The sequence below is a fragment of the Camellia sinensis genome, chromosome 15, assembly GCF_055761805.1.
Source record: "Camellia sinensis isolate YWXY chromosome 15, ASM5576180v1, whole genome shotgun sequence".
NCBI lineage: Eukaryota > Viridiplantae > Streptophyta > Magnoliopsida > Ericales > Theaceae > Camellia > Camellia sinensis.
The window spans coordinates 126,398,479-126,415,717 of record NC_138975.1 but is presented as its reverse complement, the minus strand read 5'-3'; the positions used below and the strand labels follow the sequence as shown (position 1 = coordinate 126,415,717).

Below are 17,239 nucleotides of genomic sequence, written 5' to 3'. Positions count from 1 at the left end.
AACATTTCAAACGGTTAAGTTGTTGTTTAGTGCATCAAACTCATCAAAACAATGCTTAATGATGAGTTTTTTATTACCCATTTCATCAAAAATTAAATTTTGATGCGAACCACAAATCTAAAAAAGATTTTGAACACCAAGAACCATAGTACAAGATGGCCTTAAAAATTCAAACAACTTGACATTTTGAATAATTTCAAAAATTCAGATTCGCGAACTTTAAATTGTTCATCATTCTTAGCCATGTTTGGCTTGAGAACATGTTCATCGGCCAAATAACTTTCATCATTTTTTGACAAATGGGGCTGTTTTTCTATTTTATACCTTAATGGATTATGAAAACCCTCAATGTGAGTTTCATCATTTCTTGGTCTAATGGGTAGTTCCATTTTAGCTATTAATGGCTTATGAAAATTCTCCATATGAGTTTCATCATTTTTTGGCTTAATGGGCTGTTCCAATTTAGCCATTAATGGCTTATGAAAAGTTTTCATAGACATGTTATTTCCATGGTTTGACTCTCCAAGAATAGGTTTTTCAATCCTCCAAGCTTTATGTGGAACATCATTTTTAACCATGTTTGGCTCAACAACATGCTTTTTAGCCATGTTATTTTCATGAATTGGCTCCTTAAAAATGAGTTTTTTGACCACCCGAGCCATTGATGAAATCAATTCTTTTCTTTTTCCATTTTCAACACTAAAAGAATTTTGAAAAAATTTACCAATTCCGACCATCAAAGCCTCGGTTAAAGACTTGGTAGTGAGAGTTGACAACTCATCATTCTATTGGCGAATGTCCAAATCAAGTTCATGAATTTCTCCAATTAAATTATTTTTTTTTTATTTCACCAAATAATATTATAACGGATGGAAGTTTGTTTCATTAAGAAAATTGATCTCTTCTTGAAGATCCAAAATTTTTTGTTTATGCCAAAATATTTCAACTAGGTTATTTGAAATAGACGAATCCAATTCATTTTTCTTTTCTTACACTTGACGTCCCACTAGGCGTGCAAAATAATATATGTTGGCTTTTTTGGCTTTCAAAGGTTAAAAGTGTAATTAAAGCATGTCAGCAAGGGTCAATAAGTCTTTACAGAAATAATAAATGCCAACCAATTAATTAGACAATTGTTTCGAAATTCTTTTAGCCTCAATGTATAGGACTTTTATTGGTGGCTTGTTTTAGGAGAAAATTCAAAGGAACTAATCACAATAATAAAAGGAGGGAGAGAACAGTGTCAAAAAATAAATTTCATTAAGTAAACAAGTGTTTACAATTATACCTTCACACTTCCATAGCTTCGAAGGATATTATAGCAATGAACATACTAACTTAGAACTACTCCTAAGAAACTGAAATGTAGTGCGAGAAAGTAAATGACTGAAAATGTAAAGAATTGGAAAAAAATGCAAAGTAAAATAGACTGATTTCTAGATCTGGGTCTAGGTCCTCATAATGTAGCCATCAATGACTATTTATGGGAAAAAAAACATCCAACAATAACTACCCAATAACCACCTAAAATTACCTACTCTTTCACCTTTATTCCCACAATGCCACATATCTCTCAATACCTTCCATTAAGTTACTTTGTTCATCATATTCTTCACATGTGCTTTAACTTCTTCCACGTTGTTTTTCATGTTCCGCCATGCAAGACCACTACCTTGTAACTTATCTTAACTTCTGATTGATCAAGAAAGTGCCACGTGTCCTGCAATAATAATAATAATATTACTATTTATGGTGCCAACAGATTGGTAGGACAACTAGCAATATGCAACTTTGCAAGCAGCAATGAGCAACTTTGCATGTAACCGATCGGTCGTCTGGTGTAGGTGAAGCGTAATGGCTTTCTCAAAAAATTTAAGGGTAAATTACACTGACATCCCCTGAGGTTTCTGTTAATACATATTCGTTTGAAAAATTACACTTACCCTCCTGTTAGATTAAAATGACATATTTGTCCATTAGCCTTTATACATATAAAATAATAAAATAATGCTAATATTTTGTTAATGTCATTTCAAGAGAAATAAAAATCATTTTCTTTGGTTTAATTCACACCAAAAAATGATTTTTTTTTTATTTTTCGTGTTTTTTTTTATTGAATTTTTTTATATTTTAAATATTTTTTTAAAAAAAAAAATTTAGATACACCTAATGTAGATATACTTAAGAAGTATAATATTTTTAAATTTTTTTTTTTAAAATTCACCATATACAAAAAAAAAATACAAAAATACTAAAATTTAGTAATACTATAATAAATGTGAATGACGATATTTGGTAATACTGTAATAAATGTGGGTGAATAGACGAGAAAGAAAAATAATGGTGGAAATAAAAATGAATAATTCTATTCATATATAAAAATTTATACAAAAAATATCGTAAAAATGTTGTGATATGATCTTGTAAATATAAATCGAGTTTATGGGTTTTTTGTTTTAAAGTGAAAGGTCATCATTAAGTTATATTGTTGTGTTTGAAAATTTTATATAAAATTTATATTTCTATATCATCACTCAATAAGAATATGTTCAGGCAAAATTTAATGATAGAAAGTTGTTGAATGTAGTCATAATGATAGGAAGAAGAAATGGTAGGAAAAATCGCTAAATAGTCATTTAGAAAATTTTAGGGCATGACGTCAAGAATTCATGGGATAATTTGTAATGAGATTACAAATCTCAGGGAGAGGAATTTAATTTTTCAAACGTGAAGAGTGATCTGTATTAAACAGAAATCTTAGAGGGTCTCAGCGTAATTTACCCAAAATTTAATGAACGCTGAAGTTTCTCTCAATTGGATAAACCTTTCGCTTTTCTCCTGAATTGATATAGGTATGATGTCAGGGTTGGAGGAAAAAAAATAAGTATGTTTCATCAAATTTAAATTTGATTCCAAATCTAAGTAAGCGTTTGAGACACTCTAAGCACTACAAGAAAAATGAGTTTTGGCGACGTTTATTTAACGGCGTTTTTTAAACGTCGCTTTTTTTAAAATCAAAACGGCACCGTTTTAATAACCAAAGGCGTTTGAAAGCGCCTTCGAATGTCCTATCTCTCTCTTTCAAATGGGCGAGCGGTGAATATCAAATATAATACATTTTGTAGCCCTATTGTCTCACTCACTCACTCTCTCTCTCTCTCTCTAAACCGTCTCAACAAATCGATTCATCTCTCACTGTAGCCCTAATCGAAGTTCTCTCTCTCTCGATTTCAATTTCGATTTCGAAATCTATGTTTCGATGATTCTCTCTCAATTTCGAAGCTTATTTTGAATCTGAGATCATTCTCACAGGTTCACCTTTGAGATTCAGAGCGATTTCGATTTTGAAGCTCGACCGCCACCACCGTCTGCACCGGCTCGATTTCTCTGATTTCGATTTCATCTGCATCTGTAATTGCAATTTCGATTTCGAAGCTCCATCGCCACCGCCACCTCCACCTCCACCGCCACCGCCACCGCCATCTGCACCAGCGAGGTATCGATTTCTCTCTCTCTCTTTCTCAAGCTCTTCTTTCCCGTCTCTCTCGATTTGGTTATTGAAATTGAAATTGTAAGAAAGAAACTACAAGTTGATTTGTGTCTGAACACATCCTTTTCTTCTTTTCTTCACTCTCTGCTTCGTTGAACTAGATTTAAGTATTTGCTTCAAGTCTGGATGTGAGCGAGAGAGAGAGAGAGAGGAGGAGGAGGAGGAGTTGATTTGTGTCTAAACACATCCTTTTTTGATCTGTTATGTTGAAAAAGTTGAAAGATCTCTGAATATACACTTACCCATATATACATTTACTTTCCTTTTTCAAGATTCTCTTTAGCTTGAGGTACGAATCTCCAATCTGTTCATTTTCTCTACCTTCAAATCTTGTGTGTATGTATATTTGGATTTATTTGTGTATATTACGTGTTTGTTTATATGCCAAGCTCAAGTTGAAGTTCTCCATTTCTTGTTCTCTGTTAGATTTCTTTTTTTTTTTTGCCCCTTTTTCCCCTGGGTTTTAGACATTAATAGGAAACTATAGACAAACTTTCCAAATATATGGATCACCTTTAAAAATTTGCAATTCATGGGTTGAATTAGGTGCATGCATGATGGTCATTGGCTAATAAAAAATGCTGATTAAAGTTTAAAGGATATTTTGTGGGGCTTTTTTCACTCCTGTCCAAGCCATAGAAGAGACTACCGTGCTTTGTGTTTACTTGGATTTTAGATTCCACTAATGCTTTTGATGTCTAATTTTTTTTTTTATTCACCTGATTTGAGGACTGTTTGCGCTTTTTCCCTCCAGAAATGTTCTCTGGAAGGTAAGTCATTGCTTCCATATTTTCTTTGGTTTACATTTCTGAAACTCTTTTCCAATATTTTTGATATCTTGGAGTTCTATCTGTTCTGTTAGATCTGGATCTTGGACTGGTGGCGAGGGGGTTTGGGTTGAATTATCTGGAAAAATGCATGTCTTAGCCCAGTTTCTCTCCCAGCTGTACCAGAGAACAGATGATCGAATTGTCTTGGTCTCAAACTACACACAGGTAGTTCTTAGATTGATTCTTGCCAACTGAAGTAACTGGTTAGTCTGAAGTACAAATCAAACAATGTATTGTTGCCTTAGCTTTTTGTCTCACACAAAACACATAGTTCTTAGAAGCTGCAGCCATGTGGGAATTATTTGGATGCTGTAGTTTTCGCGCTCCCAAAAAAGAACTCAGAAAAATGTTCTCATAGTGAAATTGATATTTTTTTTTTTTGTGTGCTTATGAGAATGTTTACTGCTATGCAAGTTGTCTGGTTATGTTTCCTGTCCATCAAGCAATTACTTGTGGCACTTCTTTTCCCATAAGATTATTATTATTATTATTATTATTTTTGGTTTTGTTTGGTGTTAAATAACTTAGTTTTAATTCGTCAGACATTGGACCTTTTGCTCAATTGTGTCGGGAGAGAAGATATCTGTTCCTATGGCTTGATGGAACTACATCAATCAGTAAAAGGAAAAAGTTGGTGAACCGCTTTAATGATCCATCTAAGGTACATAATTTTTGGTCCATTAATTGAATATGCAACTATGTGAGCTGACTTGATGAAACAAGTTCAATTTACATCTGTCAGGAAGAGTTTGTCTTTCTCTTGAGCAGCAAGGCTAGTGGTTGTGGCCTCAATTTGATAGGTGGGAATCGACTGGTCTTATTTGACCCTGATTGGAATCTTGCCAATGACAAACAAGTAATTACTTTCCCTAAATTTTCATACAGGACCTTGACGTGTTTCAAAAAAGAAATTACCCTATTGTTTTTCCATGGCTTCTGTGTTTTTGTCTTTTATTGTTATTATTATTATTTTTTGACTCATGCAGGCTGCTGCAAGAGTCTGGAGAGATGGACAAAAAAAGTGAGTGTATATCTATAGATTTTTGAGTACTAGAACCATTGAAGAAAAGGTTTTGACACATCAATAATTTAGTTAATGTTATTACCACTTTTGTTGCAGTTTGAGAACTTGATGCGTGATTTGTCTTTGTTGCTTTTAAGAACCGCTCTAATCTTCTGCAGGTGTACCAGCCTCAGATGTCAAAAGAAGGGCTTCAAAAAGTAATTCAGCAGGAACAAACAGATAAAGATAAGGACCAGGTACTTGTTCTGATGCAGCCGTGGTGCTATTGGAAATGCCTTTAAATGTATAACAGCAACAGTGGTAATTACAGGGGAACTTTCTCTCAACAGAAGATCTATGGGATCTGTCCACATTTCGTGAGAATGTGAGGTACGTGTCTCCTCACATTTCGTGAGAATCGTTAGATGCATTACTGGATGGTTTCATCTTTATATATGCAAGCTTAAACAATACATGTGCTTGTGCTTGGTGCTTGGTGCTTGCTCCCTTTTTCACTTTCGAAAACTTATTTGAGATTTTCACGTGAGATGCATGAAATTGTTGTGCTACCTGACATGTAGGTGCCATAGACAAGTGCCCCACTCCCTACTGCTGTCATGTTTCATTATTTTCCATTTTGTTTTGTTGTCATGTTTTCCTCATGGACTAAGACTAAAAGGATAATACTTCGCATTGGAATAGTAATTATGGAAACAACTATCAGATTTTGAATGTTGGGAGTAGACATGTCTAGAAACTTTTATTTGATTTTTATTGATTACAAACTTTGAAAACTCTTTGTTGGAAGTCATAAATGCGCAGAGTTTCTTTGGTTAATGTCTTGGCATATCAGATGGATTGATGGTTTTTGGTACAAATCTTGGGCATAGATTGTTGGGCTTTTATTGTCCAATAGATTGGTGATGTGCTAGGGGAGTGCAACAAATGATGAGAAATTAGAAATAATAGAAAATATATATTGTTTGTAGGAAGCCAGAAAACTGGCAAATTACTTCATGTGATGCCATTGAAGAGTTCATGGCTGAATACTACACAGAGCAACGCGTCCGAGTCAACTCTATTTCTCAGCTCTTTCTGTGATCACGACCAACACGCTTCGATTTCGTTGTTTCGATTTGACTCTGTAACTAAGTAATCCTTCTCTCCCGATACCAATCACATACAATACGCATATAAAGATCTGTATATATTTCAGTATCTGGTGAAAATTTTTATATACAGATCTTTATACAACAATGAACCCACTGCTAAATCCAACTAAACAAAACAATGAGACCTAAACACAACATTTGTTTGAATCATTTGTTCGAATATTTGGTATGGAATTAGGTTTTTTTTATTTGGTTGTGGAATTAGAACTTCCGGGATTGTATGGTGATCAAATATTTGTTCGAATCATTTTTCTTCTTGTTGTTTAATTGGAAAAGTTTTGTGCTGTTTGTTTCCTGAGAAATATGGCTGCTGGAATGGATAATTGGGGTTTCAATTCTGGGGATTGTCATCTAAAATTGTGAAATTTATGAATATATGCACATATATATTAATGTGTGAATTATTCCCAAGCAGCTTAAAAAGCTTATAGTTTATTTTTGTAGCTGCTTCTGTTAATTGACTATTGGAATAAACAGTGGTACATTTTGATATGTTGCTTGGGTATGTTGCTAATATTACCTTTCTGTTATATTTACCTTTTGTGTTTACAAAGGTTGAAATTCTGTTATGTTTCAAAGTAAGCAAAATTGAGTTCAATATACTACTATTACTACATAATCAACAAATATTGAAGGAAAACTGCTCTTTTGATTTTGATTGTTCAATCAATTTGATAGAGTGGTCTTTTTCACTGGTTTAGTTTTTAAATTATTAAAACTAAATTGACACTTTCCAAATTTAATTTATTCTAGTTCTTGTGAAGCAGGTGCTGAATGCTGGCAAAAATAAGCTTAAATCAATGGATGAGGTCAAATCTCTTTTGAGCTTACGTGCATTGATCTTGAATGGTAGGATCCATCTTGACCAACTGCATCACCTCAGTTTTTAATTTCTGATGTATATAGTAATTTTGTTGGTTGGAAAATTACAATTTTAAATTTCCTTATTTCCGCTAATGAATCCCCCTTTGTGCAGATTAACTTGTGCATGAAGGTCTTAAATACATGTTTCAAGATAAAGGCCTTGTAACTATGAGTTGTGAAGTCTTTAACTTAGTGTATTATGTTACATGGACACTTCTAAACATATGGCTGGAGTAAGGATATGGGCTGTGTGTCTGACATGTCCAGTCAAAACTGGGCCCAACAAGCATGTTTAGTTATGCAAATTTACTGTGTAATTAATTGATAGACCTCCCTTATTATGTTTCTTTGTGACATGATTGCTTTAGAGCAAGTGAAGTGCCATCTTGAAGAAAAGTCACCATTCCACCTTAGGAAATAAAACACGAATACTAAGAAATTGTTTTTTATTTTTTCATTTTCTGTTGCTTTTACACTGTCTTACATAAAGTCAGTATTCTGCCTTGAGAAATAAGAGAAACATGCCAAGAAATTTGGGAGTTTAGATGTATAATATCCACACTTGATAGGGGGACTTGAGTCTATGTAACATGACTAGTGTATATAACATCACTTCAGATTTGGTGATATTTTAATTAATTTTACTGTGTGCTTCTTGGCTTATCAGGTATGGTCTGCTCCAAATTATTGTTATCGCTGTGGTAATGTAGCTTCAATATTGAGCTTCAATGAGAATATGGTACTGCCACTAAACTTTTCACTCTTTTAACTTGGTTGTGGCTTTTTGGCTCATTTATATAGATTTGATTAATTGAATTTTCTATGGGTGATGTGTTTTACCCCTTTGTCTGTTAGGAGAGAGAGGTGAAGTTCTTCACTGAAACAGAGGAAAACAACCAGATGAGAGGCCCCAGATGAGAGGCCCCAGAGGAAAACAACCCCTTTGTCCATGGTGACTGAATACGTGGAAATGGGATCATTGTATCATTTAATCCATGTGAGTGGGCTGAAAAAGAGACTCAGCTGGAGAAGGAGAGTGAAAATGATATGTGATATATGCAGGTGCATTTGACCATCAACTTTTCCATTGCACTACCTCATTGACATTGCACATTTATGTTGGTACTACTGCTAAATAAGTACCTTATGGTTGCTTTTGGAGCTCAGTATATTTTTTTATGTTGGTATATTTGCTTTTGCATTAATGAATGAGCATTCCTTCACTACAGGAAATATCTGTTTTGTGGAAAATGATTACTCTTTTTTTTATATTTACCATAGGCCTATATTATTCAATTAAATGTTGAAGGTGTATTTCCTCGTTAAGTATTTTGTAATTTTTCAGCTGAGTTTAAAATGAAAAGGTTATTATTCCTTTTGTCATTTGCAATGACTACTTGTTCAAGCTTCTGCTGATTGGAGATTCTGGAGTTGGAAAATCATGTCTTCTTCTGAGATTTGCTGTAAGTGCTTTGGAATGTTTTTCACTCTCTCCTATATTTCTTCTTTTTAATGAAAATCTAGTTGTAGTGATAGACAAATTTGTAGTTTATCTGATTTTCCCTTTTGTAGTTTATCTGTGTTGCATCTATAATATATATAAATGTTGACATATATTTGTATCTGTTTGTCTTTACATACATATATTAGGTTTGTGGATACCATATTCTGAATCTGAGTAAACAAAATTTGAATCTTACCTACTTTATAGTTGATTCTGTTATGGGAAAGAATGCAGAGTATGTGGGCTATTTATTGGGAATTTGAATCCCAAATGAAAGGCCCACTGTTTTGAATCAAATATAAGATATTTATTGGGTATTTGTGCATGTGCCTTCAGAAATTGATGTTCTGTTGTTTGATTCTCCTCTTGAGCTCTGTTCTGTTCCTCACTGTCACTGCGAGATCGCCGATCAAGGTATGTTTCGTTTCTCTACTTTCTTTTTGATCTATACAAATTGCATATATATATGTGTGTGTGTGTGTGTGTGTATGTATATGATTGTGTTTATGAAGTTTAATTTGATTGTTGATTGTTTGTTATTTGAGCTTCAAATCTGTGATTCTGTCTGTTTAGTTACTGAAAAACAGTTTAATCTGTGATTTTGTAGCTTATGTTGACTTTACAGGCACTTCCATCAATTGAAAAGGACAACATGCCTATACTGAAGGTATGGTATTTGATTAATTCTGAGTGTTTAGATGTTCATTCTGCAGTCAATTCAGGTAATGGGTTAGGTGCTATTAAATTCAGTTTTTGTGTTATTCAAAAAAAGGTACTCGAATTTCTTCCTGAGCGAACTTTTTGTGTTATTTTTTTCTTTTTTTATCTTGATTTTTTGCATTCTTATTAGTGAACTTTTTTGCAGTATTTCCCAGCCAAGCTGAGATGGTGAACATTCCAAATTGAAGACATTGATTTGAGAAATCATAGATTTTATTTTATTTTTCTTTTTTGTGATTGATTCATGCACTTGTATAAAATACAACAGGGATTTGTGGGTTCTTTGTAAATCCTCTGATGTGTTCTAGAAATATTCTATCAATAAACAATTTAAAACATACACAGGTAGAATGATGTTGGGATTGAAATTATTGGATTTTTTTTCTTGAAGGATGTATTGGGTACTATTATAGATGTGAGGGAATAGTAATCTCACAGAAATATATGTCTATACAAAGTTTTATTCATTATTGCTATTTTTACAGGTAAATTTTACAAAATTAATAGTTAAAAAAAAAATAAAATCTATTGCGGCGTTTTTCAAAACGCCACTGTAGTTATATATTTTAAATAGCTAAAAAGCTATTACAACGTTTTTAAAGCGTCGCTGAAGGCCAGTGTGACGTCATGTTACCGTTGATTATCACATTTAGCGGCGTTTAAAAACCTATACTAATTTAACGACGTTTTTAAAGCGTCATAAACTTACAGCGACGGCCGCGTCTTCGGCGCTTGGTGATAAGCGTCACTAAAGGAATTAGCGGCGTTTTTCAGACATATATCGGCGTTTTTAAAACGCCGCTAAAAGTCTTTTTTCCAGCAGTGAAGGTACGTATTATGTATACTTTATTATGTATTTTTTTTATTATATATTACATTTTTTTGGGGGGATAAATATTACATAATTTATTGTAGAAGTATGAGATTTTTGTGTTCATAAATGAATCATCATCTTGTTCCATTTTGTGTAGAAATTATCTTGTCTTAAAAAAGACCATATATTATGTGTTCAACCAATAGTTTTTTGTGACCACCTTCAAAATCATAATATCTTCATTTCCTACCGAGTTAGACTTCATTTCATCAATTGACTTATTATTATTATTATTATTATTATTATTATTATTATTATAAATAAAATGTAAAAAAATCTGCCTTTAAAGTAATTAGAGTATTATTGATATTTATTTTTTGAAAAAAAAATTAAATGAAAAATTTACTTATGTGATTTAAATTTAAACTTAAGGGTTGTTTGGCATGTGGCTTTTTGGTTAAAATGATCAAAAAGTTAAACCAAGTTATCATATAACTCTCTCTCTATTTTTTTTTTTTTTTTTGGGCACGTCTTTTTCACTCTAGACATTGTTTAATATTGGAAAATGTATAAAAAGTATCTTAAAAATATATAAAAATGTTAAAATATATATTAATTTCACTCAAATGTATTGAATGTAATAAAAGATGTCTTGTGTTATTTATTTTTTGTCTTTTATTTGTGTTTTAAAAGCACTAGATAATAAAGTCTATTTTCATATAACATTTTCTAGAAATCTAAAGGAGCATAGGAGCATGATCATAAAAAAGGAGACTTAGCAATGGGGGCAAGGATCTTTTGTCCCAAATAATCCTGTTTTTCTATCTCAATTCACTCATAATTATTAGATATATCTTGAGATTTTCATATCTTGATATTCTCATATGATCAAATAATTGGTGAGTGAATTAAGATATAAAAATAAGATTATTTGAGGACAAAAAATCTTGACAATGGTACTAACGTATTCAATAATTTTCCCCCAAGTATGGACCCCCATAATTAAGACATGGTAGAAGGTGACATTGGGTGTTTTGGGAAGATAGTTAAAAGTTACTTTTTGACTTTTTTGTAAAAGAAGAAAGTGGATTAAAAGTTAGGAAGTGACTTTTAACCCACTTCTCAAAATAAGCCTAAATGCACACATAAAAGTTGGTTGGTTGGTTGCCTATAGGTGGGGGAAAACCGAGCCAACGTGCCAAATCAACAGTGGTGCTAGGGACCCCAGTGGGGGGCACCCCCTGCACCCCTAATAGGCCAAAAATATTTTTTTTTTCTTTCTTTCCAATCACGCGGTGCCACGTAGCACTGGGGTCACTGGGGGTGGGGGTCTCAAGCTTTATTCCCAAATTAATTGTTTAGATTTTGAGTTTGAAAATTTTAATGAATTTTTAAATTTATTTAAATATGTGAAAGATTTAAGTCCATTTCAAACAGAAAAGTTGAGATAAAATTGTTTAGTATTTTTATACAATTTTAGTATTATTGAGTGGAACCAAACCAAATTACTTAAGTGTGATTTGAAAATTTTAATAAATTTTAAAATGTGTTTAAGATTAGTATGTTTACTTAACTTACTGAGTTTGAACTAGCTTTTAATAAATTAAGATTCAGCTATTTGGTTCATTTATCACTCTACCTAAAAAGTCATTCTATAATAAATATGAAAAATGCTTGGTAGCTCGAATTTGTGTGACCTGAATCGTTTTGATACATTCGAGTCATTCAGGTCACATAAATTCGAGCTACCAAGTATTGTGGAATAAATATTTCATTACATTTATCTGTGCAACTTTTTTTTTTTTTTTTTATAATATACAGTTATTACAATACATATTATTGTGTAACAAAAACAATTATTGTACATTTGCCCAAATAATGCATAAGGTAAATTCACATTGTCGGCCCGCAAACTATAGTAGTTTTTTTTATTATTATTATAGATTTTCTCTTTCTTACTTTATAGTAAAAAGAATAATAAAAAAATATTGACATCTTCAAATAACTTAACTACATTTTTAATTTACTTTTTAAAATTGTTTCCAATTACAATCAAATAAAAAATATATATAATTCTTATTGGGGTTTTGGATAAAGGAGGTAAACATAATCAACAACTGCAAGGATAACAAAGAAGAAGAAAAAAAATAATAAGAATTATATTTTTTTTAATTGGATACAATTTTAAAAGGTAAAATTAGAAATGTAACTAAATTATTCAACATTTTATGTTATTTTTTTTACGATGCTAGGAATTTTCAATATATGAGGTGCACGCAATCAACAATAATATTGTTGCAGGCATAACCATAAGGGGTTGGCCTAGTGGGCATAATTTGGGGCCTGGGGATGTATTCCCTTTAGGCCTTAGGTTCTATATTCACTAACCTCAATAAACTCCTTAGTGCCAATCCATACAAAGCATTTGCTCTAGCTTTAAATGGGGTCTTCGCAAGTGAGTGATGAGATTGATCTCACGGGATTAGTCAAGGTGCACGTAAGTTGGCCCGAATGCCCGGTTATTAAAAAAAAAATTATTGCAGGCATAATAAAGAGAGAAAATAAAATTGTACTTTTTTATTATTTGTAATTGGACACAGTTTTAAAGGATAAATTAAATATATAATTAAATTATTTAATGATATCAATATTTTTGTCAATTTTTTTTGATAAAGTAAAAGAACAAGAATCTATATAATATATATATATAAATATATATATATATATATATGTTAAATTCATTTTACCCTTTGTGATTTGGATCTGGAACACTTTACCCTCTTATGATTAAAATATAGTCAAAAAGCCCCATTTGATTTTGTACTAAACTGTCGCTGTTAGATTTTCCTTCTAAACTAACGAAAAGTGTATCACTCATACCATTTTTTAGAGTGGGTTTGATTTTTTTAAAAAATTAAATGACATTAATACAACAAAAAGATATTTTATCCCCTATTTTCTCCAAATCTAAAATTAAATTAATATATTAATTAAAATATAATTAAGGATTGATCTAAAATATAAAATATACTTAAGAATTTATTTAAAATATAATTAGATTAAAATTAGATTAACACGTTAAAAATTACAGTAAATAATTAAGAATTTAAAATTAATTGTGAGATAAAATATAATTAAATTAAAATTAGAATAAAAGGTTAAAAATTACAATAAATAATTAAAAATTTATAATTAATAAAAATATAAAATTTGAGGGTATTATAGTCATTTCACATCTATAGTTACATTTTGGTCCAAAATTACATAAAAACTTTTTGATCATATTTGAACCATAGGAGGGTAAACTGCTTTTGTGTCAAACCACAAGATCTTTGAGGGTTTTCTGACCATATTTGATCACAAGAAATTGAACCTCTAGAGGGTATATGAATTTTACCGAATAAAAAATTGGGTAACTATCAATAGGTCATAATAGTTAGGCTTAATTTCTATCAAGTTTTATTAAAAATAAGTCCTAGTTAAATCGTCATTAAAAATAATTTTTTGTGACGATTTTTTATATGTCTCTAAAAACTGACAATTAGTTTTTTTTTTTTTTTGTCACAGTTTTTATAAATTATCGTTAAAACTTATAATTAGTAACGTTTTTCGATGACGAATTTTTCAAACTGTCGTTAACACTTGAAAATTAGTGACTTTTTTGTGACAATTTTTTTAAACTGTCGCTAAAACTTATAATTGATGACATTTTTTGTGACAAAATTTTCAAACTGTCTTTGAAAATTAACAATTAATCACATGTTTTAATAGTATATGATGAAAAATGTTATTAATTATTATAAGAACTATTAGACAATAAGTTCACTTAGTAGGATTTTCACGTAAGTCCCCCTAGAAAATTAAACCTCAATGAAGGTTTTTGTCATTCTAGAAAGCTTAGGGGTAATTTTTACAATTTCATCAAACTTTCGAGGAGGTAAGTATTGTTGAAAACTAAATCTCAATGGAGGCTTATGTCATTTCAAAAATCTTAAGCATGTTTATAGATTTCATCAAACTTGAAGAGAGGTTAGTACAATTGAAAACTAAATCTCAAAGAATGTTTAAGTTATTTTAGAAACTTGAAGGGAGATTTCTATAATTTCATTAAACTTTAGGCAAGATAAGTGTAATTTACCCAAGATTTTATTTGCATAAATGACCCACTGGCTTTTTTAGAACATACTACTTGAACGAGAAAAGGTAAAAAGCTTGCTTGTAGCGATTTATTTCAAATTGAAATTTGTTAATGTACGAACAAAAATGAGAAAACACCCATCACTCAATTTTAGAATAATTATAATCTTTTCATCTTATTGAAATTACTTTGATTGCATAAAATATAAGCTGGATAAACAACAAACAGTTGGGAACAAAATTAAAAAAAGAAAAAGAAAAAAAAAAGAAGCCATAAACAATCAACTTAAGGGACAACAACAAACAAACAAGTCAAGAGAAGGATTGAGGAGCTACTGGTAGTAACCTAATATAGTGTATAGATAGTCTGTGCGGAGGTGAAAAGAATTATTAAAGGAAAAATGCTTTGAAGCACTAAAAAGAGAGCACTAGGGAGAGCGCTAATGATGTTGCAGTAGGCGCTGCCCACTTTCTATGCCTTGTGTTTTTTTTTCTTTTTTTTTTTTTTCCTTTTTTTCTGCCATTCCTAATGCATTAGTGTTATTAGTGATGCATTTTTTAGTGGTTTAAATCATTGTTGTTATTAAAATGACAGCGACAATAGAAAGAATTTTCCGAGGATCTTTCACGTACTCATGCTTCAATATCGCCCACCAATTACGCCATTTTGTGTAATATCTATTGAGATCACATGATACATTGGCGAGATAGTAATTGTTGGTATTTGTAGGAACAACAATTTCTTTGCAAAGATTGTTGAAGAGATTAGCAACATCTTCTTCGCTTCCCAAGTCGTGAACTATAATCCCTTTCGTTTGCAAGCACTCCACATCTCGGACAGAGTCTATTAGTCTATCCATGAAACTGACGTACGGGGTGATATATCTTTCCCATTCTGGATGATAACATTGCTCCAAAGCCATGAGATTAAGGAAGATCGACTTGGTAGAGTCATGGATACGAAGGGGTGGGATTAAGAGCTTTCCCTTGTCAAAACCTGAAAAATCTAGAAATCCTCTAGATGTTGATTTGTGATTATGTATCAATTTTAAGCAGTAAACAACAATCCCAATCAAACAATCAAGACAAATCGACCCAATAATTTTACGTGAAAAAATTACAATTGGACACCTCCAATTGTGATAAAAAAAAAAACCACGGACAGCAGCCACAAAACAATCCACTAAGAAGATATAAAGGAATTTGCACCGGTATACTCTCAATTACCTAGCGAATCCACGCCCGAATTGAACCAACCCCTATGTACCTCTTCCAACCCCGTCTTCACCTTGGAATTGTCTTGACGATGAGCCACTCTAGAATCCATCAAAGCTTCAGGCTCAAATTCTTCAGAATCCACCGAAGAACAACTCTCTCTTTTGTGTAGAACAAACAAATAATCCTTTGATGTATACTCTTTAAACCATTAGTTGAATACTCAATCAAAACATTAAAGAAAACTAGCAAAATATCCCCAGATATAAACCCTAGAACCCAAGAAGAAGATCTGGAGAAGTAATCCTAAAATCTGATTGAATCACGTACTTATAGAAATCTGAATCGCGATGCTCGTTTGAGCGAAGACTCTCTCGCTCGAGCGAGGAACCAAAAACGCGTATTTTCCATAAGTGGCTTCGCTCGAGCCACGCACCCTTCGCTCGAGCGTACATTCATCTCTTTCAGGTTTTTACACAGACGCAGCCTTCGCTCGAACGAGCAAGGGCAGACATGCAACTTCGAATGTAATTTTGCATTTTGCTTCGGGGGCGCTGCCCCGGACCCGCCAAGGGGCGCTGCCCCGGACCCGCCAAGGGGCGCTGCCTCTTGGACCCCCACGAGCTGACCGGGCAGCTCAATCCTCGTTATAATTAGCGAAGTGGCAATCTTGAAAGTATTAACATCACAAACTTCTCTGCACGGCACAATTAGGGTTGGATTCGCATCTAACAAACTCATAGCCTCACTGAAATAAAAGTGCGAAAACAAGTACAACTGAAAGGAGTTTTGTCAAACGGGATTGCCAAGAATAAAAACCTAACAAAATCGATATCTGTGATTTTCGGTGAATCCCTTTTTCTCAAACTAATCCCAGTTCCCCTTAGCTTCGTAACATAATGGGTCGGTAGTTGAGGGTTGTGTTGTTGGCCAAGCTCATCATCATGCTTATGATCTTCAGGTTTTGTTGGTTCTAAGATCTGGCGAACAATGTCCAGGAGGTGAAGTGGTAGTTTAGTATTTAGCGTATACTCGGGTGGTGTTTCGTAAACCCAAGGAATGACCGGCTCGAAAAACTTCAAAGCAAGGTTAGCAACCCACTCATTCAATGTTGTTTTCTCAAGGTCAGGAAACCACTCATCAGCTGGTGACATGTAATATTGGTTGTACTAGTACTAGCCCTCTCATCAGCTGGTGGTGGTGGTATGGTAATATTGCTAGTATAGTACTATTACTAGTAGTAGCCCACTCAAAAGCTGCTGCAGGTGATGGTGGTAGTGGTGGTGGTTGTGTGATAATGTTATTACAACTATTAGTATTATTACTATTACTAGTACTAGTAGTTGCGCACTTATCAGCCAATGGTGGTGGTGTGGCAATAATGCTATTACTAGTAGAATGGGCTTCATGCCAAGCGTGCGGGTAACCAA

At 32.6% G+C, this 17,239-nt stretch overlaps 1 protein-coding gene and 2 long non-coding RNA genes across 3 annotated transcripts; 2 read left to right on the top strand and 1 right to left on the bottom strand.

Annotated features, from left to right (window-relative positions):
- Positions 1–3,456: 3,456 nt before the first annotated feature.
- Positions 3,457–5,641, top strand: LOC114282233 (uncharacterized). The gene is made up of 6 exons (XR_014356850.1): positions 3,457–4,320; positions 4,413–4,545; positions 4,923–5,041; positions 5,123–5,236; positions 5,367–5,401; positions 5,563–5,641. It is a non-coding gene; the product is annotated as an uncharacterized LOC114282233 (long non-coding RNA).
- A 1,428-nt stretch (positions 5,642–7,069) lies between these two features.
- LOC145813632 (uncharacterized) lies at positions 7,070–8,333 on the top strand. Its single transcript, XR_014356822.1, has 3 exons — positions 7,070–7,404; positions 8,087–8,158; positions 8,275–8,333. It is a non-coding gene; the product is annotated as an uncharacterized LOC145813632 (long non-coding RNA).
- Positions 8,334–15,160: 6,827 nt separating this feature from the next.
- LOC114322332 (UPF0481 protein At3g47200-like) lies at positions 15,161–16,963 on the bottom strand. The gene is made up of 2 exons (XM_082908563.1): positions 16,629–16,963; positions 15,161–15,611 (listed from the first exon to the last, which is right to left on the bottom strand). The coding sequence occupies exons 1-2, from the start codon at positions 16,961–16,963 to the stop codon at positions 15,161–15,163; spliced, it is 786 nt and encodes a 261-aa protein (XP_082764689.1).
- Between the last annotated feature and the right edge of the window lie 276 nt (positions 16,964–17,239).